Source organism: Rhincodon typus, chromosome 6, assembly GCF_021869965.1.
Source record: "Rhincodon typus isolate 14 chromosome 6, sRhiTyp1.1, whole genome shotgun sequence".
In the NCBI taxonomy this organism is placed as follows: Eukaryota; Metazoa; Chordata; class Chondrichthyes; order Orectolobiformes; family Rhincodontidae; genus Rhincodon; species Rhincodon typus.
In genome coordinates this window covers 5,046,378-5,073,144 of record NC_063337.1, presented here as the reverse complement: position 1 = coordinate 5,073,144, position 26,767 = coordinate 5,046,378, and the positions used below count along the sequence as shown (strand labels likewise).

General features: G+C 44.9%; 4 protein-coding genes across 9 annotated transcripts in view; 3 read left to right on the top strand and 1 right to left on the bottom strand.

The window, feature by feature from the left end:
* Nucleotides 1-26,767, top strand: part of dgat2 (diacylglycerol O-acyltransferase 2) — a 659,593-nt gene that overhangs the window by 93,941 nt on the left and 538,885 nt on the right. The gene's annotated exons all lie outside the window — the stretch shown is intronic.
* The window catches only part of LOC109928510 (kelch-like protein 24), a 393,202-nt gene that overhangs the window by 71,600 nt on the left and 294,835 nt on the right, over nucleotides 1-26,767 (top strand). The gene's annotated exons all lie outside the window — the stretch shown is intronic.
* Nucleotides 1-26,767, top strand: part of LOC109913774 (glycerophosphodiester phosphodiesterase domain-containing protein 5-like) — a 309,738-nt gene that overhangs the window by 50,878 nt on the left and 232,093 nt on the right. The gene's annotated exons all lie outside the window — the stretch shown is intronic.
* LOC109938784 (serpin H1-like) lies at nucleotides 8,538-26,239 on the bottom strand. Of its 2 annotated transcripts, XM_048598467.1 has the most exons (6): nucleotides 26,071-26,239; nucleotides 24,929-24,972; nucleotides 16,130-16,737; nucleotides 15,031-15,129; nucleotides 12,316-12,548; nucleotides 8,538-9,562 (listed from the first exon to the last, which is right to left on the bottom strand). In XM_048598467.1, the coding sequence occupies exons 3-6, from the start codon at nucleotides 16,731-16,733 to the stop codon at nucleotides 9,260-9,262; spliced, it is 1,239 nt and encodes a 412-aa protein (XP_048454424.1). In that variant the 5' UTR covers nucleotides 16,734-16,737; nucleotides 24,929-24,972; nucleotides 26,071-26,239; the 3' UTR covers nucleotides 8,538-9,259. The 2 variants fall into 2 exon arrangements, with proteins under 2 accessions (XP_048454424.1, XP_048454423.1); XM_048598466.1 differs by lacking the exon at nucleotides 24,929-24,972 and having other exon boundaries at nucleotides 26,071-26,237.

Here is a 26,767-nt window from a genome sequence, read left to right as displayed (position 1 = left end):
GGGTGGGTCTAGGCCCGAAACGTCAGCCTTCCTGCTCCTCTGATGCTGCTTGATCTGCTGTGTTCATCCAGCTCTACACCTTGTTATCTCAGATTCTCCAGCATCTGCAGTTCCTACTATCTCCAATAATGATGTGAGTTGTGCCATTTATAAGGCATTTAATGAGCTTGGAAATATGTTGCCATTCCTTCAGTATCACTGAGACAAAATCCTGGAATTCCCTCCCTAAGGCCATTGTGGGTCAACCTATAGCACATGGACTGCAGTGGTTCAAGAAGGCAGCTCAACCCCACCTTCTCAAGGAGCAACTTCTCAAGGCGGGCAGCTGGGTTTGGACAATAAATACTGGCCCAGCCAGTGACACCCACATTCCACAAGTGAATAAAGAACTATAATCCCCGACTGCTGTCTGGTGAAAAACTCCCCTGTCTGCCCAGCAGATACATAAAAGGTGCAGCAAGTTACTCCCAAAGTCCAGCCTGGCTCTACTGGACATCTCCTGTGATTCCACCCTCTATAAGGGTGGTAGAGGCAGAAAGCCACAGAACAGAGAAGGAGTATTTAGATGTGCAGTTGCAATGCCAAAGGCACATGGGCAAATGCTAGAAAATGGGATTAGAATAGTTAGGTAGTCATTTTGACTGGCATGGACATGATGGGCTGAAGGATCTTGTCTGTGCTGTAGATCTCTGTGACTCTATGATGAATCCCACCTCAGTCCACACTGTTGAGGCACTGATACAATTCCCTTCATACCATCACAGGGGGGTGCTGCTGAGCTATAGATGTGCAATGCAAATGAAGACAGTTTGTAATTAAAACCCGTTATCGCCACAAACACCTCTGGTTCTTTCTCGTCCTTCTGTCCTATCCCCCTGGAGTTCAAGGTAAACCTTGTAGTGCACAGAAGAGAATGCAGAGTGGCATAGAAGTAATGTTGCCTGGACCAGTAAACCAGAAACCACAGGCTAATGTTCTGGAGACACAGGTCTGAGATAACTCCATGAAGACCTGTATCACATCACATCACCCTTTATTTACACATGCATTGTACATGACACTGAGCCAGCTAACACAGAGCCAACTCCTAGAGTGAAGAGAACCTCTGATACTCCTGTTTATATCTGTCAGCCAGGGCTCACTGATTGGACCAGGTTTACAGCCCCAATCAGGGAACTCATATTCTATGGGTCCACCTGGCTGACCTCATCACAATCACTACAGGTTCAGATCCCACCAAATTTCAATTCAGTAAAACTTGAAAGTTTAAACAAAAACAGAAACTGCTGAAAAAGCTCAGCAGGTCCGGCAGCATCTGTGGAGAGAGATCTATGGAGATGCTGCCAGACATTCTGAGCTTTATCAGCAATTTTTGTTTTTGTTTCTGATTTCCAGCATCCGCAGTGCTTTTGGTTTTCAAAATTGAAAGCTTTTCTAATGACAACTGTGTAATCATTTTTGATTGATTCTGGTTCACTCGTTTCCTTTCAGGACAGCAATCTGCTGTGCTAACCTGGTTTGACTGATGTGTGAGTCTTATCTGACCTGTGAAGTGGCTAAGCAAACCATTCAGTTGAAGCGGCACTTAGGGATGGACAGTAAATGCTGGCTAAGTCGGTGATGTCAGCATCCCATGAGCAAATTTAAAAAAAAAGAGAAGTAATCCATGCCTCAAAATCACTGAAATCTCAGCTTTCTTCCAGAACATTATATTGAGATTGTACAGGGCGTTGGTGAGGCCTCTTCTGGAGTACTGTGTGCAGTTCTGCTCACCCTGTTATGGGAACGAGAGAGCACAGAAAAGATTTACCAGGATGTTGCCGGGAGTGAAGGCTGGATAGGCTGGGACTTTTTTCACTGGAGTGTAGGAGGTTGAGGGGTGACCTTATAGAGGTTTATAAAATCATGAGGGGCATGGGTGAGGTGAATAGCAAAGGTCTATTGCCTAGGGTGGGGGATTTCAAGACAAGGGGGCATATTTTTTAAGGTGAGGGGAGAAAGTTTTATAAAGGACATACGGGGCAACTGTTTTATACAGAGTGTGGTTCGTGTGTGGGAATGAACTGCCACAGGAAGTGGTGGATGTGGGTACAGTTACAACATTTAAAAGACATTTGGATAAGTACATGAATAGGAAAGGTTTGGAGGGATATGGGCCAGGCAAAGGCAGATGGGTCTAGTTTGGATTGGAAACATGGTTGGTGTGGACTAGTTGGACCAAAAGGTCTGTTTCGGTGCTGTATGACTCTATGACTCTATAACAGAGTCAGCTTTACCTGTTTAGCGTTTGCCATCATCCTGGGGGTCAGTAAGACTGAGCAATCTGAATTCGGACACTCTGATCTTTGGACATGGATAATTTCTAACTCATTTCCATGACATTGCAACGCTTTCATTTTTGCCTGCCTCCCTCTTCAACTTGTTTACTGGAATGTTCCAACCTTTAATTGCTTTTCAATGTTGCACTGTGCTGTAATCGTCGCAGCTTTAATTGCAGTTGGTATAGTGTGTGCTGCACAGTTTTCTGCTGCTGCGATCAGTTGGCTGAAAACTCATTGTCCAGGACATACAGAATCGTAGACTATTTACAGCACAGCAGGAGGCCATTCAACCCAGTGAACTCTTACTGGCTCTCTGCAAGAACTGTCTAACCAATCCACGCTCCTCACACTTTCCTTCTAGCTTTACCCTTTGTACGCTTTTCCAATGCTGTTTTGAAAGAGAGGATCAAGCCTGCCTCGCCCACTCTCTCAGGCAGTGCATTCCGAACCTTAAACACTTACTGCATTCAAACATTTTCCTACATGTACTTCCGGTTCTGTCACCAATTAAATTATATCAATGTCCTCTGGTTCTTGTCTCTTGTGCCAATGGGATCAGTTTCTCTTTATCCTGTTCTGCCCATATGTAATACCTGACAGATAGACTCATATGTGGAATGGGCAGGTTGGCTTATGAGAAAATATTGGGTAGGCTGTGCTTGTATCCTTAGAATTTAGTAAAACAAGAGGTGACTCTCCAGTGTGAAGGGTGAATTAACGTGTTTCTGGCCCATGGCATATGGCTCCCCTGGAAGTTATAATTCCCTGGCAAAGGGACAGGCAGTTAGTGTTCTTCTCATGGCAGGGGCTTACTAGGTTTACCTCAGTGTTGCTCTTGTCAAGGATCTCATAGTCTTTGGATCATCGGACTATTTTGGTTATAAACAGACGTCCCTTACACACTGATGCAGTTCTGTTAAGGTGCTCTGAGTTGTTAGATCTTCAGACCAGCCTTGAGCTTAGTGTGGCACTGCTCCACCCTTGGGAATGCATTTTGTTGAGGGAGGAGGTCATGATCTACTCCATGTTAACTTGGTGCATCCACTTAACGGCATTGCGATGTAAGGTTTGTGATTCATATAGATTTTAACATCATTTATGTTAAGAGTTTGGATCTTGAACGAGAGGCATGTGGGTTTGATCTAATATCAATGAAGGAGTGTAAACATTTCTGTAGCCATGGTGATTTCTTTTCAAACACAGTATTATAGAAAGTATAATGGGATTTTGTCATCTTTGAGTTAGTAAACAGTGTGATGCCTTAGGTTTCAGTTGGAAGGTTCTGGAACTTGTTACATTTTTGAGTTAGGGTAACACTCATACTTTGAAGAAAGCCCTTTTGCTTTTAGGTTAGCAGAGGTTAGAGGTTAGGTTAGATGTAACTGTATGTGTAAGGTCTAAGAAGAATGGTGATCATTTCGAACTGTTAAGAAATAGGATATTTCAGTGAAAGGACTTAAGTTTCAAAGTTCAAACCAGAAATGTTTGGTTGAAACCCGGATGGGATTATTTGAAGCTAAGATTATCCAAGCTCAGTTGCATGAAGAGTTATGGATGTGGCAGATTCTCAAGACCAGAAATTGAAGCTGGATTAAATTAAACCCTATAGATGTGACAAGGAAGAAAATTCTCTCTGGTGTGAGTACTGCAAAGGAACGCTATTGGGACTAACGTGATCATATTTTGTCATGTGTTCTGAAATAACTAAATATATGTTTTATGTAAATAGTTTGGTTTATTCTATTTTATCTTATTTTAGAACATAGAACCATACAGCACAGGAATGGGCCCTTCGGCCCATGATGTTGTGCTGGACATGACACCAAATTAAACTAATCCCTTCTGCCTGCCCTTGGTCCATATCCCTCCATTCTTTGCATGTTCATGTGCTTATCTAAAAGTCCCCTAAATGCCCCTATCATATCTGCCTCCACCAACGCCCACCCCCACCCCCGGCAATGCGTTCCAGACTCCTACCACTGTCTGTGTAAAAAAACTTGCCCATCACATCTCCTTTGAACTTTCCCCTTCTCACCTTAAATGCATGCCCTCTAGCATTAGGCATTTCAATTCTGGGAGAAAGATTCTGACTGTCAACCCTATCTATGCATCTCACAATTTTATAGACTTCCATCAAGTCTCCCATCAGACTCTGCTGCTCCAGAGAAAACAACCTGAGTTTTTCTAGCCTACCCTTATAGCTCATACCCTCTAATCCAGGCAGCATCCTGGTAACCCTCTTCTGCAACCTCTCCAAAGCCTCCACACTCTTCCTGTAACGTGGTGACCAGAATGGAAGGCAATACTGTAAGTGGGGCCTAAACAAAATCTTACAAAGCTGCAATATGACATCCTGACTCTTGTACTCAATTCCCCAATCAATAAAGGCAAGCATGCCATATACCTTCTTTACCACCCTATCTACTTGCGTGGCCCAATTTTGGGAGCTATGGACTTGAACCCCAAGATCCCCCTGTACATCAATCAATCATGTTCAGGGTCCTGCCATTAACTATACTTTTCCTTAACATTTGATTGCTCAAGTGCAGTACCCCACACTTACCCTGATTAAACACCCTCTGCCATTTCTCCGCCCATATCTCCAACTGATCTATTTCCTGCTGTATCCTTTGACAACCATCTACACTATCCACAACTCCATTGATCTTTGTATCATCTGCAAACTTACTAACCCACCCATCTACATTTTCATCTAAGTCATTTATATATATTACAAACATCAGAGGTCCCAGTGTGGATCCCTGCAGAACACTACTAGTCACAGACCTCCAGCCTCTCTTCCACCACTATCCTCTGCCTTCTAAGGGCAAACCAATTCTGAAGTCAAGCAGCCAAGTCACTGTAGATCCCATGCATCTTAATCTTCTGGTTGAGCCTACCATGAGGGACCTTGTCGAAAGCCTTACTAAAATCCACGTAGACAACATCCACTGCTCTACCCTCATTGATTACTTTCGTCACCTCCTCTAAAAATTCAATCAAGTTAGTAAAACATGACCTGTCCCACACAAAGCTATGCTGACTGTACCTAATTAGGCCATGCTTTGTCCAGGAATCCTGTCTTGCATTTAATATGTCGTAGGAAATCCCAGTGGGGGAAATACAAAAATAGTACAGGTGGGAAGTGGCTTCTGTAGAATATAAATGGCCTATTTTTGTCTTATTAATTCATTGTAATGAATAGTTGATGATACTACATGCTGTGCTATATAATGTAAGGAGCAGCAATCTCCGAACAATGTTGGGTAAAGTTCACGATTATCACTTCAAGAGTCTGTCCCCCAATTCTGATGAAATGAATACAAAGAGATTGGGATTATCAGAAGGAAAGTTTGAACTGGTCTAGAGTTTAGAATAAAGCTCTGAATTTAAAACAGAGAATGCTGGAGAAACCCAACAGGTACAGAAGCATCTCCGGAGGGAGAAAAAGACTTAACAAAGAGACTAGTTTGTAGTTTGACTCTTCCTCAGAAAAGAATTACCTGATTGAAACAGTAAGTATTTTGAGGGGTTTTGGCAAAGTGTATACCATGAGGTTGTTTCCCCATTTGGGAGAGACTAGAACGAGGGCATACACATTCCAAGTAAGAGACGTTCTCCTCAAGTTGAAGATTGAGGAATTCTTTGAAAAGAATACAATATAGGTTTATGAAAAATGACACCTGGACTTCAGGAGTTAAGGTATGTGGGCAGAATTTAGAGGGTTAAGAGATGATCAAATTGAAGTCTTCAAGATAAGATTGGGTAGGTAAAGATAAACTGTTTCCGTTGGTTGGGGATTCTAGAACTGGGGACGACAGCCTGAGAATTAGGGCTAGACCATTTGGGAGAGATAAAAACCAAAAGAACTGCAGCTGCTGTAAATCTGGAGCAAAAACAAAGTTGCTGGAAAAGCTCAGCAGGTCTGGCAGCATCTGTGAAGGAAAAAAAAAGTGAACGTTTCGGGTCCGGTGACCCTTCCTCAGAGCCTTGAGGGTCATTGGACCTGAAATGTTAACTTTATATTTTCCTTCACAGATGCTGCCAGACCTGCCAAGTTTTTCCAGCAACTTTGTTTTCATTCAGGAGAGACGTTAGGAAGCACTTCTATACACAAAGGTTAGAAGAGGTTTGGAACTTTGTTCCGCAAAACGACGGTGCGTGCTGGATCGTACGTTAATTTTAAACCTGACAGGTACATTTTTGTTAAGCAAAGGTATTAAGGATAAGCGGTTAGAACACAGATCAGCCCGGGTGGGGGCTGGGGTTGAGGGGGAATAATAATTTCATTTACAATTATTATTGAGATTTAAGCAGGCTTCAATGGGCCAAATGACTTAAACCTCTCCCTAGCAAACACCATGTCCCCACATGATATCTTCAGATCAGCTTCTCATTGAGGAGGAACAAAGACCGAAAGGCAATTTGTCGTTTCAATTTTTATTGTGAAACATAACCAAAAAGTGGTTTCACACAAATGTTGTAACAGTCACCACTAAACCATCTTCACAGATGTGTGGCCAAGAAATTCTGTAACATGAGTAAATCCACAGTCAGTCGATGGGTAGATCAATGAAAGAACTTTTTCGATGAGATATTTCATCACCAAACCCCTGTTCAAGACGTACATGAACTGCTCCCAACACAAAAACCAATTCAGCCTCATTCTTGATTGTCCGAGTAGTATTACACAAGCTGGCTAACGTGCAAGAGTTTTGTTACTTACTGACAACAAACTGATTTGCACAGGTTTTGGTGTTCCTTATAGCAGGTGTTTGGTGCAGTGGGTAGTGTCACTGCTTCTGCTCCAGGAGCTCTGGGTTCAAGGCCTGCAACCAACCAGACTGAGTGCCAAACTACAAATCCCACCAACAGCAGGTGGTAACAGCAGGGAAGATTCCAGGCCAGTTGTGCCATGAGAAGACCATTGGTGCCCCTATTATCACTATCTACAGCTCCAGACTACACCATGTCACCATAGCAAGTCAGGCTAAGTGAACAGTAACACACTACCTCCACTAAGATAAGTCCGTTTTCCAAGTGGCATGTATAAGAACCCACCAGCTCTTACGGGAACACCTCTGGGATACCACCCATGCATATAACGCAGTTCATACTGAGCCAGGTTTGCAGTTAATTGGAAAAAAACCATTCAGGAACTGAGTACCTGCAGCATCAGGCTAAGAATTGAAGAGCGATGCAATCTCATCAGCTGGATCTCGCCCATCATCTCTCTCCCCAAGACTTTCAACATGGCCCAGGCAGGTGACATTCTCATGGTCAGTTTTTGACTTTTTTTTTTTTTTAAATGGTTTGGGGGATAACTCTCCTCCAACTGGACAGAGTACCTTGGAGTTCCTGCCAGGTTTACTGCAGACCTCAGTACCATTTCAGCAAAGCATTCATAGTGGGGTCCAGAACTCATAAGATTCATTCTAAAGGGAATTCAGGAGCCAGAGCATGGAAGTTTCTATCCCATGAAGGCACTGAAGGGAATTGGATGTGGTGCATTTAAAGGAAAGTTCAATGAACACACAGAAGAGAGGGTGATGGGTTGAGGTGAAATAAGTTGGAAGGAGGTCAGCGGGGAGCATAAGCCAGAAGTCTGCTCTGATAATTCAAAGTAACGTACTCCATGTGGTGCAACTAGACTGATTTACTGATATATAGTCACCTCAGCTAACTTCCAGCTCTAATAGATTCACACATCACCCAGTGTTTATAACGTACAAATTGCTCAGCTCCAACTGAATGCGAATGAAAACTACACATCAGCTTCCAGTGATGGCCACTGCACAGGCTGACCATGTTCAAACTGTTCCCAGTCACAGCCACTCGATGAGAATTTGAAACTGCACTCCCTGAGAAAAGATGGACATTAAAAATCGCTGTTGACACCATCCAGGACAAAAATAACCCGTTTGATTGGCATCTTACCCACCACCAACATGCAGTAGCAGCAGTGTGTACTATCTACAAGATGCACTGCAGAAATTCACCAAGGATCCTTGGAGAGCATCTTCCAAACCCATGACGGTTTCCACCTAGAAGGAAAAGGGCAGCAGAAACATGGGATCACCACTATCTGCAAGATCCACCCCAAGCCACTCACCATCCTGACCTGGAAACATATCACCGTTCTTTCACGGTCACTGGGTCAAAATCCTGGAATTCCCTCCCTATAGGCCATTGTGGGTCAACCTGCAGCACATGGACTGCAGCGGTTCAAGAAGGCAGCTCACCCCCACCTTCTCATGGGGCAATTAAATCTGAAGAACAAATGCTGACCCAGCCAATGACATCCACATCCCATGGACAAGAAGAAATTCCAGAAGTGGTCAACGCATTGTGTCAAAACAGTATAGGACATCAACTTAAAGAATGCATTGGGAATTCAGGGAGGACGTGTTTACTCAGGGAAAAGTTAGAATGCAAATGGAGTGGTTGAGGTGGATTACAGGAATGCATTTAAAGGGGAGGTGGGTGGAGAGAGGAAGGAGAAATGAATGGGGGAGACTGAGAAGAGTAGGAGCAGACTCTTGGGGAGGGCATACCTGCTGGCAGAAACTAGATAGGCTGAATGGCCTGTTCTTATGCTTTTAGTTTGATTTGATTCTATATCGTGTTTGATCCTATTCCTGCTAATGGCTGAAAGTACAAACATTGAGAGGTGGAAGCAATAATACAATTTCACTGGAGCCAGAGAGCCCAACCAATGTATAGACGGGGGTTTGGGACAAACAGGCTGACAATATCCCAACAAAAGGGGCAATTGGAGATGGTCATTCTCTAAAACACCTAACGCTCTAACCCAAAGACAGGATGTCAAATCTGCAAGATAGAATAGTTGACTTTTTTTTGGGGAAAAAAAAACAACTTAAAGACACATTGCAATTTGAGCATCAGCTACATTCTTCAGCACCGAAACCATTCAGTGGCTACAGTTCATCGTGCATCTTGCTGCCTTCGGGCTTCACCAGTCGCCCAATGAAGAGGATGGAGTTTGTCCTCTTGTCCTTGACCAGGAAGAAGAATGGATGATCGGCGTAGAAGATTTCGGGGTTCTTCAGCTCCTCCCGCCCGTAGATGTACGCATCATAGGGGTTTCCATCTGTACTCCATTCTAGCGCAGCAGCGTGGAGGACATTGGCCAGGTACAGGTCCTTCTTCCCAGAGATCTTCGACAAGTCGGCTTTGGTCTTGTCAACCGCTGTGGCCAGACCAATGCTGGCCAGATGTTTCTAGGTGCAGAATAAAGATGGATCATTAGTCATGGCCAGCCAATACAGGAGCAGGGGAGTCAGCTAGTCAGCTCCACCAGCATTGTCCACCATTCAGCTCCATCTGCATCTCTATTCCACTAATCTACTGACCCAGTGAAACAGGGACCCACCATTACCGAAGGAACAAAGAATCAGACTTCCACACCTCGTGTCTGAATTAGTGCCTTTTGATTTCACACCGAGTGGCCTAGCTTTAAGACTATGTTCCATTGTTCAGTGTTGCCCCAATCGGTATAATAGTTTCTTCGTGTCTATTCTATTGAATCTGATAGGCATTTTTGAACGCCTCACTTAGTTCACTCCTCAGTCTCCTGTTTTGGCGGTATGTTACAGCGAATCAGAAAATAAACAGATCCTCCCAGCAAGGGAGGACTTCGTAACCAACCGGTCGAATCTTCAAATTATCTTCAAAACCACACAGTGCCCCTCACCACATTAACATAGGGGAATGTCAATTTGCTCTCTGCAACCCGTCCCCATTACTTAACCCTTTCAACCCCATGAGCACATTATGAATCTATTGATGAGAAACACAGGTTTACAGCAATGGAAACAGGCCCTTCAGCCCAACTTGTCCATACTGTAATTGTTTTCACAATTAATCTAGACCCATTTACCTGTGTTTGGGCTATATCCCTCCATGTACTTGTCCAAAATGTTTCTTAAATGCAAAGAAACTGTACTTGCCTCCACCACTACCTCTGGCAGCCCATTCCAGACACTCACCACTATCTGTGTGAAAAAAATTACCCCTCTGGACCCTTTTGTATCTCTCTTCTCTCATCTTAAACCAATGCCCTGTACTTTTAGGCTCCCCCACTATGGGGAAAATCTGTTGGCTAACTTATCTATGCCTGCTCATGATTTTATAGGCATCTATAAGGTCACCCCTCAGTCTCCTAAACTCGACAGAAAAATTCCCGTCTATCCAGCCTCTCCTTATAACTCAAACCTTCCAGTCCAGGCAACCTCCTAGAAAATATTTTCCGTACTCTTTCTACTTTAATAATCTCCTTATTTTTAGTAGGGTGACCAGAACTGCATGCAGTACTCCAAATGTGGCCTTACCAATGTCTTGGATAGCTGCAACAAGACATCTTTTGGAAAACACATCACCTTGTTTCCTCAGTGAGTAACAAAGAGAGAGAGGGGGAATGACCCGAAATTAAAATGAAAACAAATAAACAAACTGGCGTGAGGTTGCAGAGCTCCAAGATGCAGTGGGATCCTAGTGCATGAATTGGAAAAAGCTAACACATAGGACTGTAAGCAACTAGGAAAGCTAATTAAATGTTATTGCTTACTGCAAGGTAAAACTGAAATGGAAACTAAAACTGCTTCATTTATTCAGGGCTCTAGTGGGACCACATCTGGAGGACTGTGTACACTTTTGCTCTCCACATTTAAAAAGATCTACTTGCATTGGGGCTTGTACAGTAAACATTTATTAAATTCATCCCTGGGAATGCAAGGGTTCTTTAATGATATGACCCATTAAACTGGGTTGACAGTCTCTGGAGTTTGGTCAAATGACAGGAGACCTCATTGAGGGAGCCTACAGCTGGGGAATCTCAAATAATGTCTCAGTTTAAGGGTTGATTATTTAGAACTGAGATGAGGAGAAATGTCTTCACTCAAAGGGTTGTGAATCTTTGAAATGCTCTACTCTAGAGGATTGTGCACATTTATTGTTGAATATATTTGAAGGCTGGAATAGACAATATTTTTAGTCTCAGGGAACCGAGGGAGAGAGAGATCATATTGAATTAGGGAGCAGGAATGAGGGACTGAATGGCCTACTCCTACTCCTATTTCTAGTATTTTACTGGAGGCTAATACTGGCTAACAAGCCTGCTCTGATCCTTACAGAGCCCCTTCCAATTGCTGCCTGGCCACTTTGTTATCCAGGATTTACTAAGAGTCCTGAATGACTGTGAGATTGCCTGGCCAACCGTATGTTATATGATAGATGGCATCACAGAATTGGTGCAGAGCAGGCAGTGGGCTGGCGGTTGTTGCATTTTAGCCTCTCAGTCAGATGGTTATGGATCTAAATCCCATCCCAGAGCTGGAGAGCCTATTCAAGCTGAAACTGCAGCTGGAGTACTGAGGGAGTGCTGCATTGTCGGAACCACAGTCCTCTGAATGAGGCTTTAAACCATGTCCTCCATTTTGAAGAGGGGCAAGGGAAAAATCTGCTCAAGCTACATTATTGCCGGGGAAGGCAATGGCCTAGTGGTATTATCGTTGGAATGATGATCCGGATAACATTTTGGGGACCCAGGTTCGAATCCTGCCATGGCAGATGGTAGAATTTGAATTCAGTAAACCTTTGTGGAATTAAGAATCTAATGATGACCATGAATTCATTGCCAATTGTCAGGGAAAGCCTATCTGGTTCACTAACATCCTTTAGGGAAGCAAACTGCCGTCCTTACCTGCTCTGGCCTACATGTGACTCCAGACCCACAGCAAGGTGGTTGACCCTTAATTGCCCTCTGGGCAATTAGGGATGGACAATAAATGTTGCCTGGCCAGTGATGCCCTCATCCCATGAATGAATTTTTAACAAAAAGACAGATGACCTGATCACCATCAGGAGATCTGTCTGTGGGATTCTGTAGTGTGCTAATGGGCTGCTGAGATTCCCTCCTGAGGTGGTGGAGGATGCTCCACAATCACAAGCTCTTGCTCTGTGGTTTTAGCTTTACCTGCAGCTCGTGGCTAACCCCCAGCTTGACTTTTGGCAAGGAGATGGCGACAGCCTGTTTCTGAAGCTTGCCCAGCCAGGTTTTGATCTGTTCCTTGGTCAGCAGTTTCTCCAGCTTGTCCAGAGGCTGCACATGGTATGGCATGATGAAGACCATGCTGGATAACTGGTGGGCCAGGAGCATCTCCAACACATTCACCTGGTTGGTTTCATCCTTATGGAAGTTATAAAGACCTAAGCAGGAGAGAAACAAATTAAAAATGAGAGTTTTGATCCATCAACACAGGAATTAGTTTTAATTAATTCACAAGATGTCAGCATCGCTGGTTAGACTGTCATTTATTGCTTATCCCTCTTGGCACAAGAGCGCAGTTAAGATGTTGAGGTTGGTTGGCTCGCCGAGCTGGGTTGTTGTTTTGCAGACGTTTCCTCACCGCGCTTGGTAACATCCTCAGTGCAGCCTCCGATGAAGCGTCAGTGTGTTTTCCCGCCTGGCTTTTAAACTCTGGGGTCCATGGAGATGGATTGCCTCACTTCCGGGTTTCCTCCATAGTGGAACGTATATGGGGTCGAGTTAAATGTGTTTATTTATAGCCTGCTTCATGGAGTGCCATGCTTCCAGGAATTCTCGTGCTTGTCTCTGCCTAGCCTGTCCCAGGATCTTGGTGTTGTCCCAGTCGAAGTCGTGGTTCTCCTCGTTCATGTGGATTGAGATGAAGGAGTATTGGTCGTGTCTTTTTGTAGCCACTCAGGCACGAGAATTCCTGGAAGCATGGCAATCCACGAAGCAGGCTATTAATAAACACAATTAACTCGACCCCATATATGTTCCACTACGGAGGAAACCCGGAAGTGAGGCAATCCATCTCAACGGACCCCAGAGTTTAAAAACCAGGCGGGAAAACACACCAACGCTTCATCAGAGGTTGCTCTAGGGATGTTACCAAGCACGGTAACGAAACGTCTGCGAAACAAGAAACCAGCTCGGCGAGCCAACCAACCTCAACACCCACAACCCGAGCTACAAATCTACTCCAAAACTTTAGTGCAGTTAAGAGTCAACCAGTGTTGGTCTGGAGCCACATGTAGGCCAGGCTGGGTAAGGATGGCAGATTTCCTTCCCTAAAGGACATTTAGGAACCAGATAGGCTTTACCCAACAATTGACTCCAATTCCATGGTCATCACTAGTCTTACTTCCAAATTTTTGTTGGATTGAAATTCCAACAGCTGCCATGGCAAGATTCAACTCAGGTCCCCAGCACACTACCTGGGTCTCTGGATTACCAGGCGAGTTTTAACACCAATAAGCCATCACCTCGGATTACCAGCCCTCCCGTTACCAGAAACAGAGGACCATAGGTTTATTGTAACTGGCAACAGAAGCAGAGGGGAGAGAAGGAAGATTATTGGGCAGTGAGCTGTTGTTATCTGGAATGCGCTGTCTGGAAAGGGCAGTGGAAGCAGGTTCATTGTTCCTTTGATTAGGAGCTGGATAAATACCTGAAGGAGCAACAGTGCCAGGACTTGAGGAAAGAGGAAGAAAAAGTAAATAGGGCTCATTGGCCCAACTCTTCCAAAGACTCAGCACAGGCTGCTAAAGGCAACTCAGAGCAGGTGCAGGTCATTCAGCCCCTCAAATCTGCTCCACTATTCAATATAATCATGACTGGATTGTGGCTTCAACTCCTATTGGCTATCCCTTACAACTTTTGATTCCCTTGTTGATCAAAGGTTTGTCTAACTCAGCCTCGATTATGTCTTATCTCTCATTCCGAGAAAGTCCTCCTCCAATGCCCTTCCAAACAACGATCAGCCTCCAGAGGTCAGTGATTGCTTCCCAGTTGTGACTGCCATCTGTGTAGGGTGACCCAATGGATTTCTGATCCACCTCAAGGCATTGCTGCTGCTGTAGTGTCAGAAATGGGGCATCCAACTTACAAAGGAAACTCCCCACACACACAGCAATGGGATCATGGTCCGCAGTGGATCACAACAGCAGCTTCTGAAGGGCAATTAGGGATAGGCAATAAACGTTGGCCTAGCCAGCAACACTCAAATCCCATGAATGAATAAAAAAAAATTCAAGAATTAGTCTTGTTTCAAAGTGATGTCGATTGAGGGATTTGCTTTAAAACAAACAGAGATAATTAGTGAGCCAGCAAGAATTGCAGCTGCTGGAGTCAGAGATAACACTGTGTGGAACTGGATGAACACAGCAGGCCAGGCAGCATCAGAGGAGCAGGAAAGCTGACGTTTCGGGTCGGGACCCTTCTTCAGAAATAATTCTGAGATAATTAGTGTCCTTTTGTTAAGTGAAAGAAAGTCGATTGAGGGATGGGGTTGGTTCACTCAGTCGGCTGGATGGCTGGTATGTGATGCAGAGTCCTCATCAACAGTGTGGGTCCTGCCTGGTCAACCTTACCCCTAGCCTGAGGCGTGTTGACCATCAGGTTAAAACATCACCAATCGTCTGTCTCGGTCTTTATAATGAGACAATGGGATGTGGTGACTTTACCTTTTACTAATTGTGGGATAAATATTGACCAGGGAACATTCCTCTTTCTCTTAAAACTAGTTCCAATGGAATCTGATACGGAAGAGGAGGCTGTGGTTTAACATCTTATCTGAAGGATGGCACCTCCGACAGTGAAGTATTCCCTCAGTACTGTGAGTGACCAGAGTGCTCAAGCTTCAGCCGGGAGGTGGAGACCTACCTGTACGATGCATCATGTCGATCCCAATCGTGAGAGACCGGCTCACCATGAAACTGCGCTGGTCCACCATCTTGTGATGGAATTGCTCATCCCAGTGAGCTGTGAACACAAAGTAAACAACAGGAGAATGTGAATGATTTGCCTGGTCAAGAGCAAACAGGTTCAAACCAAAAAATATCCAAACTACTGTGATCTATTTATTCTTTTATAGGATGTGAGCATTGCTGGCAAGACCAGCATTTATTTCCCATCCTTAGTTGCCCATGAACCAAGAGGCTTGCAGGGTGATTTCAGAGGGCACTTAACAGACAACCACATTGCCATGGATCTGGTATCACATGTCAGTCAGACCAGGTCAGGATTCTTCCCCTCTCAAAACAAAAGGATATGAGTGAATAAGATGAGTTTTTACAAAAAGTCATTGTTGTCATGATCCCCATCATGGAGATACGCTGTCAACGCCAGATTTACAAACTGAATTTAAGTCCCACCAGCTGCAATGGTGGGATTTGAATCACTGAATCCCTACAGTGTGGAAAGGGGCCATTTGGCCCATCAAGTCCACATGTCCCTCTGAGGAGCATCCCACCAAGACCCACCCTCTAACCTGTAACCCTGCATTTTACATGGCTAACCCACCTAGCCTGCACATCCCTGGACACTACGGGGTAATTTAGCCCATGGCCAATCCACCCTAACCTGCATATCTTTGGACTGTGCAAGGAAACCCACGCAGACACGGGGAAAACGTGCAAACTCCACACAGACAGTTGCCCGAGGGTGGAATGGAGTCTGGGGCCCCAGCACTGCAAGACAGCAGCGCTAACCATTGAGCTACCGTGGTACCCCATATCCCTGGAGTATTGGACATTTGGATCGCTTGTCTGGTGGCGTCACACGGCCAAGAAACCAGGCAAACCGTGTAGCTCCAAACCAAGCTTCCAGATTTAATTCACCGAATCAACATCCCACTGGCTGCTGTGATGGGCTTTGAAACCTGTGGTCGCAGACAATCAGAGCCTCTGACAGAATGATCCAGTGACTTTCCTACTGTCTCTGCCTGCTCCCTCCCACTCCCCCTTTTAGGAAAGCCACCTACGTTTGAAGAACATGGCGTTGATGATCATAGCTCCATCGGTTTTTGTCAGGTCTTTGGTTGCCTCGGCAACTTTGCCATCAGTCGTCTCTGCCGCCCACTCATTGATGGACTTCAAGGCTCCCTTCTTGTCCCGGAAGTTGATCTTAGAGGGCTCGTAATTGTAGTGCTTCTTGCTCTTCTTCACAAAGTCATCGGCAAAGTTGACCGAGGTTGGCCCATACAGCCGGCTGCCCATCCTCCAGGTCACGTTGCGCGCAGTGGAATTGCTGACCTCGGTGAGGAGCTGGGACAGTGCCGAGTGGAGCTTGTCATCTTGCACCTTGCCCATGTCCAGCACCGCCTTGGCCTCACTGGCTGTCGGCTCCTTGGCACCAAGGGACACCAGGCCGAGGGAAGAGGCGACCACCACAGGAGAGAGGAGGATGTTCTCAGCGCCCTTGTCCTTGGCCATGGTGTGGTAGAGGCTCAGACCCAGCTTGATGCTGCTATCTGCCAGAGCAGCAGTGTGCTCGCTCAGTTTCTCCTCAGCCACTGCGACAACGGCCAGGAGCGTGACGACCAGCAGTTTGCCTACCCACATGGTTCCAGTAGAAGGGGGCGCCATAATCCTGCAAAAAGAAAAGAAACAGAATGCCTAATTAAAACCTTGGGGACATGAGAGTAGCCGACTCCTGTTGCCATGCTCCATAGTAACCTCCCTTCGACAGCGTGTCGCTCCCTCGGCACCATCCCTCCAACAATGCGGCATTCCCTCTGCACTGAGTGCTAGCTCTCTGCCGAAAATCTGAACTGGGGCTCAAATTTGCAAATGACCTGCTGACGAGTGCAGGGTTTTAAGCAACCACATTAAAATGCAAGATGCAGGGGATTCTCCCTTCTCAATGCAGACAGCAGTGCAGAGTTCTCAGCGTCTGAAATTAGGGCAGATATCACAACTGCACCATAAATCGTGCTCTTTCCCAGGCACACACGGGACCAAACAAGTTGATGCAAGGAATACCAAACAAATCGAATTGAAAAGACATACTGCAGACACTGGAAATCTGAAATGGAAGGTCAATCTTAAAAACATGAACTGTTTCGCTCTTCAGATGCTGCCAGACCTGTTGAGCATTTCCTGCATTTTGTTTTCATTTGCAGATTAAACTTGCATTAGTGAATTCCTTCAGCTATTAAATGGTTTGTTGGTACCGAGTGACACACCAACTGCTGTCATTTGTAGCTACTTTTCGCTATCCAATGAGCTGTGTAAGAAGGGGTGTGCGGTCATACATGTTTTTGTGCACATATTGTGTGCAAATACATGGCTGTGTATGCATGTTGGTTTCATATAGGTGTATGTTCCAAAATGGCATTTATGACACTTATTATAATAGAACATACCAAGCCTCTTGACACGGAATCACAGAGCTACATTGTTCACAAAGCCCAATAAGATGAGGTCAAAAATGTTCAAAAGCTTGATCAAACAGGTAGGTTTTAAAGGTGGAATCCCTCAAAAAAAGGCAAGGGAGGTAGAAATGGTGACAGGCTTAGGAAAGGAACTCCAGGCATGGAGTGATGGCCATTGATGGCGGAGTGATTCAGATCAGGGAAGCTCAACAGGTCAGAACTGATGGAATGTAGAGATCTTGAATGACAGTGGGACTAAAGGAGATTACGAAAATAGCGAAGCATTTTAAAGCAAGGATGAAAATTTTTAATAGTGATTGATTAGGAAAAGGTAGAGCTCTGACTAAATGGGTGAACAGGTTTGGTGCAGGTTTTATTGAAGTTCACACTTATCTGTGTATATGTCTGCACACACAAAATTGTCTGCATGTGTACTTACAAAGACTTACAAAGAGCACGATACAATTCTGGACTGTCCCAATACTGAAAGAACTGTCCAGGCCCTGGATAAAGAGAGTGACCACTCAGATCTGCAGCCACGAAGCTATAGCCCGCAAGCCCACTTCAGGACAAAGAAGAGACATTGGGAGAATGAAATTTAAAGAAAAACGAGAAGTAGTAAATACAAGGAGGAAACTGTGAATACAGTCTATCTTGGATTTGAGGGCTTTTCAGACACTGCTTGAGAGAGCCATCTCAAACACAACAGATCTACACTAGCAAGAGAATGTTTGAAGTGGGTCTCAAAGAACTTTCCCGATAACTCTGTCCTTGATTTGAGCATCTGTCTACGTGGCAAATCCTCAGCTGGACGGGGGAGGGACCTTCTCTTGTGCCTGAGAGCATGCCTGGAAATCTGGATCCATTTGAGGCTGCCTTTATTTTACAAATAATCACTCTCAGCGCCTGGCCTGTAATCAGACCACAAAGCTGCAGCAGTCAAAGGCAGCAACTCACTGACCAGAGAATTAACAAACTGGGTTCAGGAAACATCAGCATGGACAATGCACTGCGACACGCAGACAGCAATATGCATGCACAATGCACTGCGACACGCAGACAGCAATATGCATGCACACAGGGACACAAACACACACGTGCACACACGTGCGTGCGCACAATGCAGGTTTTGGTTCCAAATGCCTGTCTCTCAATTCCACTATAATAACCACGTCCTCAGCTGCTCTTAGACTCCATAATGACCTATGCTACTGTTGAGCATCTCCCCACAGATCCAGCACTGTAGATCTCGCCTGATATTTATCCCCTGAACAACATCACTCAATAAACATAGAACATACAACAGTACAGGCCCTTCGGCCCACGATGTTGTGCCGAACTTTTACCCGAAACCTAAGGTCTATCTAACCTCCACTGCTACCTTATACTATCATCCATATGTCTATCTAATAGCCACTTAAATGCCCTTAATGAGACCAACTCCACTACCCTCTCTGGCAATACATTCCTCGCCCCTACCACTCTGAGTAAAGAACCTACCTCTGACGTCTCCTTGATATCTACCTCCACTCACTTTAAAACTATGCGCCCTCATAAAAGCTACCTCCACCCTAGGAAAAAGTCTCTGACTGTCCACTGTATCTATACCTCTGATCATTTTGTACACCTCTATCAAGTCACCTCTCATCCTTTGTCGTTCTAAACAGAAAAGCCCTGGCTCTCTCAACCTTTCCTCGTAAGACCTTCCCTCCATTCCAGGCAACATCCTGGTAAATCTCCTCTGCACCTTTTCCAACGCTTCCACATCTTTCCTGTAATGAGGCGACCAGAACTGGACACAATACTCCAGATGTAGCCGAACCAGGTTTTTGTGTAGCTGGAGCATAACTTCACGGCTCTTGAACTCAATCCCTCTATTAATGAAAGCTAACACATCATACGCCTTCATGACAACTCTATAAACCTGGGTGGCAGCTTTCAGGGAACTGTGAACATGAACCCAAAAATCCCTCTGTTCCTCCACACTGCCAAGAATCTTTCCTTTAACCCTGTATTCTGCAATCCAGTGATTGACTGACTGGCCAGTCCCATTGTAAAGAGAACAAGATCATATGAAAAACAGAACAGTACAGCACTAGTACAGGCCCTTCAGCTTTCCATGTCTTTGCCGACCGCGATGCCATTCTAAACTAATCCCATCTGCCTGTACATAGTCTGTATCCCTCTAATCCCTGCCTGTTCATGTGTCTGTCTACATATCTGTTAACCATTGCTATAATATTGCTTGTGCCACATCCCCAGACAGCTGATTCTAGGCACCTACCACCCTCTTGCCGTGCACATCTGCCTCATACCTTCCCCCTCTCATCTTGAGCCAATGCTCCTTAATATTTAACATTTCCACCGTGGGGAAAAAAGATTCCAACTATCCACCCTATCCATGCCTCCAGTAATTTTATATAATTCTACCAGGTCACTTTCAGCCTCTGACACTCTAGTGAAAACAATCCAAGTTTGTCCAACCTCTCCTTGTAAAGAATGCACTCCAATCCAGGCAGCATCCTGTTAACCCTCCCCTCTCCAAAGCCTCCACATCCTTCCCATAGCGTGGTGACCAGAGCTGTGCACAATACTCCAAATGTAACTTAACTAAAGTCTTACACAGCTGCAATATGACTTGTCAACTTTTATACTCAATTCCCTGCCTGATGAAGACAAGCATGCCATATGCCTTCTTTACAACCTTATCCACTTGTGTTAGCATTTTCAAAAAACTGTGGACATGCTCCCCAAAAATCCCTCTGTATATGAGTGCTCCCAAGGGTCCTGCTTGTCTCAGAGTTCATTGCAGGGGGAGGCTGGGTGGGTGGGTAAGAGCCAGTGAGGGAAGCCCATCCCTACAGTACTTCTCCCACAACACGTCACATTTCAGCAAAGTCTAATTTCACAAACCACACCATGTTATTGTAACTAAATCTCTATAGATGGGCTTACGGTGCTCCAACAACATGGAAGGAAAGACAAATTCATTCTTAGGACATGGGTTTCTCTGGCTCTGCCAGCACTTATTGCCTGTCTCAAGTTGCTCCGGTGGTGCCTTCTTGAACAACCGCAGTTCGTGTGCTGGAGATAGACCCACAATGCCCTTAGAGAGAGAATTCCAGGATTTTGACCCAGCAACACTGAAGAAATGGCAATATATTTCCAAGTCAGGATGGTGAGTGACTTGGAAGAGAACTTGCAGGTTGATGGTGCTCCCATGTATCTGCTGCCCTTGTCCTTCTAGATGGAAGTGGTTGTGCGTTTGGAAAGTGCTGTCCAAGTATTTTTGATGGTTAACTTTGCAAAATCACTCAACCTTCTCCATTGCTTTCTGCTTCCACTGTTTGCATGCAAGTAGGCTAGTTAACAGCTCAGTTTTAGGTATGCCCCTGGCGTGCCCTCCTGCACTCTCCACTGAACCGGGCTTATCCCCTGGTTTGATGGTAATTGTAGATTGAGGGACATGCCTGGCCATCAGGTTTCTGATTGTGGTTAATATGGTGCTGATGGTGCATAACGCATTGTGGATGCCTGCACGAATGCAGGAGTTAGGACCAGGAATGGGCCATTTGGCCCATCTGGTCTGCTTTGCCATTCAATAAGACTATGGTTGATCCAATAACCCTGGACTCCATTTCCGAAAACCTTTCTCAGGCCTAGATGCATTCAGTGGCACAGCCCCATCATCTCTGGGGAAGGGACTTCCACAGGCTCCTGGCTGTCTGGGTGAAATAGCTTTCTCCTCATCTCTTATTCCTTCACCCACATAAATTTAAGGAGGAGACAGATTTTTGATTAGAAACAGGCTGAAGGATTACAGATAGCAATCAGTAAAGTGATTCATTTTGAAAGGACAAATTTGAAAGCAGAATACAGGGTTAACAGAAAGACTCTTGGCAGTGTGGAGGAGCAGAGGGATCTCGGGGTTAATGTTCACAGTTCCCTGAAAGCTGCCACCCAGGTGGATAGAGTTGTTAAGAAGGCTTATGATGTGTTAGCTTTCATTAATAGAGGGATCGAGTTCAAGAGCCGTGAAGTTATGCTCCAGCTATACAAAAACCTCGTTTGGCCACATCTGGAGTATTGTGTCCAGTTCTGGTCGCCTCATTACAGGAAAGATGTGGAAGCATTGGAAAAGGTGCAGAGGAGATTTACCAGGATGTTGCCTGGAATGGAGGGAAGGTCTTACGAGGAAAGGTTGAGAGAGCTAGGGCTTGTCCCCTTAGAACGACGAAGGATGAGAGGTGACTTGATAGAGGTGTACAAAATGATCAGAGGTATAGATAGAGTGGACAGCCAGAGACTTTTTCCTAGGGTGGAGGTAGCTTTTATGAGGGGGCATAGTTTTAAAGCAAGTGGAGTAGATATAGGGGAGACGTCAGAGATAGGTTTTTTACTCAGAGAGTGGTTGGGGCATGGAATGCATTGCCAGAGAGGGTAGTGGAGTTGGCCTCATTAGGGGCTTTTAAGAGACAATTAGATAGGCATATGGATGACAGTATAAGGTAGGGGTGGAGGTTAGATAGACCTTGGGATTAGGGCAAAAGTTTGGCACAACATCATGGGCCGAAGGGCCTGTACTGTTCTATGTTCTAAAGTGGAGTTGAGGCTGAGAGGAGATCAGCCAAGATTGTATTAAGTGGTGGTGCAGGCCCAAGGGGCTGAATGGCCTTTTCCTGAGCCTAGTTCTTTTGTTCTTAAGTATCCCTTAGTTCTTGTCTCTCCTATAAAAGGGAAACATCCTCTCAGAATCCATCCTGTCAGGTCCCCTCAGAGTCTTACTTCTCTCAAAAAAGATCACCTTACATTCTTCTAAACCACAAGAACAAACTGATTGACCGATCTTCATGAGATAAGCCTTTCAATCTCGAAATGAGTTCAGCGTACCTTCCCTGAGCTGTATATTAAAAAGACAATAAATTACTACTGTCCTTTAGCAAAGGAAACCCGCCATGTTACCTGGAGTGATTGGAACAAAGTCAGCCAGGTGGGCCTCACAGAACATGAGTTCCCCAATTGGTCCAGGTTAACAGTTCCAATCAGGGAGCCCTGGCTGACAGATATAAACAGGAGTGTCAGAGGTTCTCTTCAATCTAGGTGTTGCCTGTGTTAGATGGCTCAGTGTCATGTACTGTGCACGTGTAAATAAAGGGATACCAGCCTGCACTGAGTTATTTCAATATGCCTATGTGACTCCATGTAGCACCCAGAGAGCAATCTTGCTGGTTCCTAACTGTCCTTGAAACGGCTTGATAAAATGACTTAGTTGAAGGGATTTCGGGAAAAGGTAGAAAATCCAGCAATGCCCATATCCTATGGCTTTTTAGAAAGATTTTCAAGCTGTCAAGGATAAAGAGAGAAAGCTGCATTGTGGCACTAACAGATAGAGGACTGGCCATGATCAAATTGAATGACAGAGCAGGCTCGAGGATGCAATAGGCTATTGGAATTACAACTAGACTATTAGTCTACAAATGCAGGAGACCTTCCAGGGACCTGGTTTTGAATCCTGCCATGGCATTTTTTTTAAAAATCTGGAATTTAAGAGTTTCATGATGACCATGAAATCATTGCCGATTGTTGTATAAACCCATGTCCATTAGGGAAGGAAATCTACCATCCTTACCCAGGCTAGCTCACATATAACTCCAGATCCACTGCAATGTGGTTTAGGGCAGAACAGTGGCTCAGCGGTTAGCACACTTACCTCACAGCACCAGAGACTCCAGTTCAATTCCAACCTCGGGTGACTGTCTGTGCAGCATTTGCACATTCTCCCTGTGTCAGTGTGGGTTTCCTTCCACAGTCCAAGGATGCAGAAGTTAGATGGACTGGCCATGCTAAATTGTCCATCGTGTCCAGGGACGTGCAGGCTGTGTGGATTGGCCATGGGAAATGTGGGGTTACGGGGGCAGGGGTGGTGGTGAGTCTTGGTGGGATGTTGTTCAGAGGATCAGTGTGGAGTCAATGGACCGAATGGCCTGCTTCCACACATTAGGGATTCTCATGAATTCTTAACTGTCCTCTGGGCAACTAGAGATGTGTAATAACTGGCCTAGTCACTGCGACGTGCATGGCTCCTGAATCAATTTCTTTAGAGGGCCAAATGGCCTATTCTGGTTTCCAGTATTTTTTCTAAAAAGCTAATTTTAAAGCAATTGGAATCTTTATAAAGTAACTGGGTAATTGAGTGTCAGACAGAAAGGCCTTAATTCCTCCTGCCCACTGCTCTTTTTTTTGCAAATAATTGAATGACAGAGTTTATTTTGAAAGTTTCTTCTCACGTTACTTCCTTCCCAACTCCAAGGCAAGTTGGCAACGCCAGGCAATGATCTGGCCACACCCAGATTTAAACTTTCCGTCTTTCAACAAAGCTTCAAGGAGAAAGCCAGCAGCCTAGGGAGCGTACAGCTCTGGCCCTTCGGCTCTAACATCCTCCTCAAACAGAACAAAGAGGAATCTATCCTGATAGTCTCTGCAAGGTGCTGGGAAGAAGACGTTCAGCCAGCAATCCGCCCTCCCTTTGGAGGAGACAAACACATTCAGTTTTAGTTACAGTTCCTCAATTCCTGAGCCGGCTGAAAATAAATAAAATTAAATCAACTCAACTGGTCATCCCGACTGCAGCCGTTGTCTCTGTGACTGCGGGGCGGGGTAGCCAGTCCCATAACAAATTGCATTTATATAGCGCCCTTCGCGTAGAACACAAGTGCTATCGGAATCGCACTTCACACCGAGCCAGTGAAGGCGGGATCGGGAGCAAGGGCTCAAAAATCCGGGTCACAGAGGTTGCTCAAAGAAGTAGAGAGCTAGAGTTTAACTAGAGAATGTAAAATAAAACTCCGAGCGGTTTGTTTTTAAAAAAACCGAGAACCATTAAAATTGGGGGATACTGTGTAACTGGCCTGAACCGGAGGAACAGAGGGTCGGAGGAGCTTACAGATCGAGGAGGGGAGGGATTGGGGGAAATTGGACGGCAAGGCTGAGATTTTTAAAATCCAACTTTTCTTTCTTTCCTCATCTCTGAAGATTGAAACGAAAAGGACTGTCAGATGGGAATACAGTCTGTTTCAGATCCAACATTCCCCACTGCAGGGGCCTCGGCTGTGGAATGCAACAGGAAGCGCAGATCAAAACGATTTTCATGTTCCAGCAGGAACGCATTCTCCTTCAGCACGCACACAGAGACCGGGGGAAAAAAAAAAGAGGTTCTGGCCGCGATCCTAACTTGGAAGAAATCACTGCCCCGCAGTGCTGAGATTTCAAGGGGCGGAGAAATCTGTTCTGGTCTCTTTCCTTAGACTGAAAAATCAGCAAGTCGAAGATCTGGTAGAAATGCAATGACATTCTTCACACACACAAGAGGGAAAACACAATAAAGGGATAAATATCAGAAGGTCTAACCTTGAAATTTTGTCAAAGTGATGTCAACTTTTGCCTTTGTCATTCTGAAAGAAAATAAACAAATCAAGTACAGGATACTTTATCCCCAGTACTTCAAACAGGATGGGGGAATGCGAGTTCGGACCGGTTTGGGTGAGGTGGGGAAATCATTTTACCCCCTGATTTATTTTTTTTTTAAAAAAAGGAGGGGGTGGGGGAAAGGGAAGAAAAAAAAAAATCAGCCAATGGATGTTGCCAGAGTGGACAAATTCTTCGAAACGTCTGGAAATTTCCTTATACATTCCTTCCAAACCCCACCCACACCTCCCCCCCCCCCCCCCTCTCTTGTCTGAAATTATGGATTTCAAAATTTGGACCATCAAGATGCAAGAAAAGCAAAGTTAAAAATAAAACAACTCTTCGGATTTGACTGAATGGGACGTTTGCAAGTTTAAAAAGAAAAAAAAAACTTTCCAAGGGATTATTTGCCAGATTTTGCCCAGATCTTTTTGTCTCGCCTATTCTTTCTGTAACGTTATCCCCCATTTGCCTCCCCTTCCTCCCTGGGAGGCGGGGGAAGGAAGAGAATCAAAGAATTTGCACAGTCTTATTTGTTCAGAAAAGTTCTGACGAGCACACCAAAAAATAAGCTCAATCCTAGTTTATTTTACATTCATATTGGGTGTCATAATATGAAGGTATTAGATGCAGTTAAAAGTATAGGAGACGCGTGGTTTACATTCGGGTTAAGGCTGGAATATATTGCTATTATTTACAATTTCATTAGATAATTTGCTACAAATAATTTGATACACTGTCTCAGCAAACATGAACACAGCTACGTAGCGACCAGTTTTGCTTTAAATACAAAGTCTTTCCAAGTACAAAATTATGTATATTTTTGTCCAACTTTGGGGCATTTTACTTCAAAGACTGTTTAAGATTCCGTGCAGTAAGACAGGCAGCCTGACTAACCCTCGACTATCCATGGCAGCACAGAGATTTAAAACAAATTTAAAAAGTTTTACAAACTTCTGATGTCCCTTAACTTTTCATTCCCAATAGCTGCGGCCGTGTAACTGGACAGTGACTGACCTGCTGCATTCATTTGTCCCATTACAGTGCAGCCCAGACGGGATATAACTCTTCATACAGTCTCTCACCTGCTCTCCTTCACTAACTCTCCGAGATTTCCTAGTCCTTTTGGTTCTTCGGCTAAAGCCCCCTGAGTGCTGCTGTCTGCTGGAAAGCTCTGGAAAGCTGGATGAACAAAGTTCCCTTGTAAGGTTTATTTAAAGGCTGAACTTCGAACCAGGCAAGTGAGACCTCCCACCGAGGTTTCCACTGGGTCCCAGAGACCACCCCTCTTTAACGCCGGCCTCGCCGGAGAAAGGCAGGCAACATTTTATCATGTAGCGTAGAGACTAGAACGCCGGCAGTTAACACCCCACTTATCTACCAGAGCAAATTTTCCATTAATCCTCACCCAACCCTAATGATATCACCATACAAACTTGCATGTTTATAAAACAAACTTTATTTATATCATGTAGCTACATTTAAGAATCATCTGGATGAGTATTTAAGACGCCAGGGCATGGTAGGCTATGGACCAAGTACAGGTAAATGGGATTAGTGTAGTTTGTTGGTTGGCATGGACAAGGTGGGCCGAAGGGCCTGTTTCTATGTTGTATCACTGTATGACTCTTTGCAGGGATAGACAAAATTTGACACAAAGCCACTTGGGGAGTTAGGAGTAGTAGGAACTGCAGATGCTGGAGAATCTGACATAACAAGGTGTAGAGCTGGATGAACACAGCAGGCCAAGCAGCATCAGAGGAGCAGGAAAGCTGACGTTTC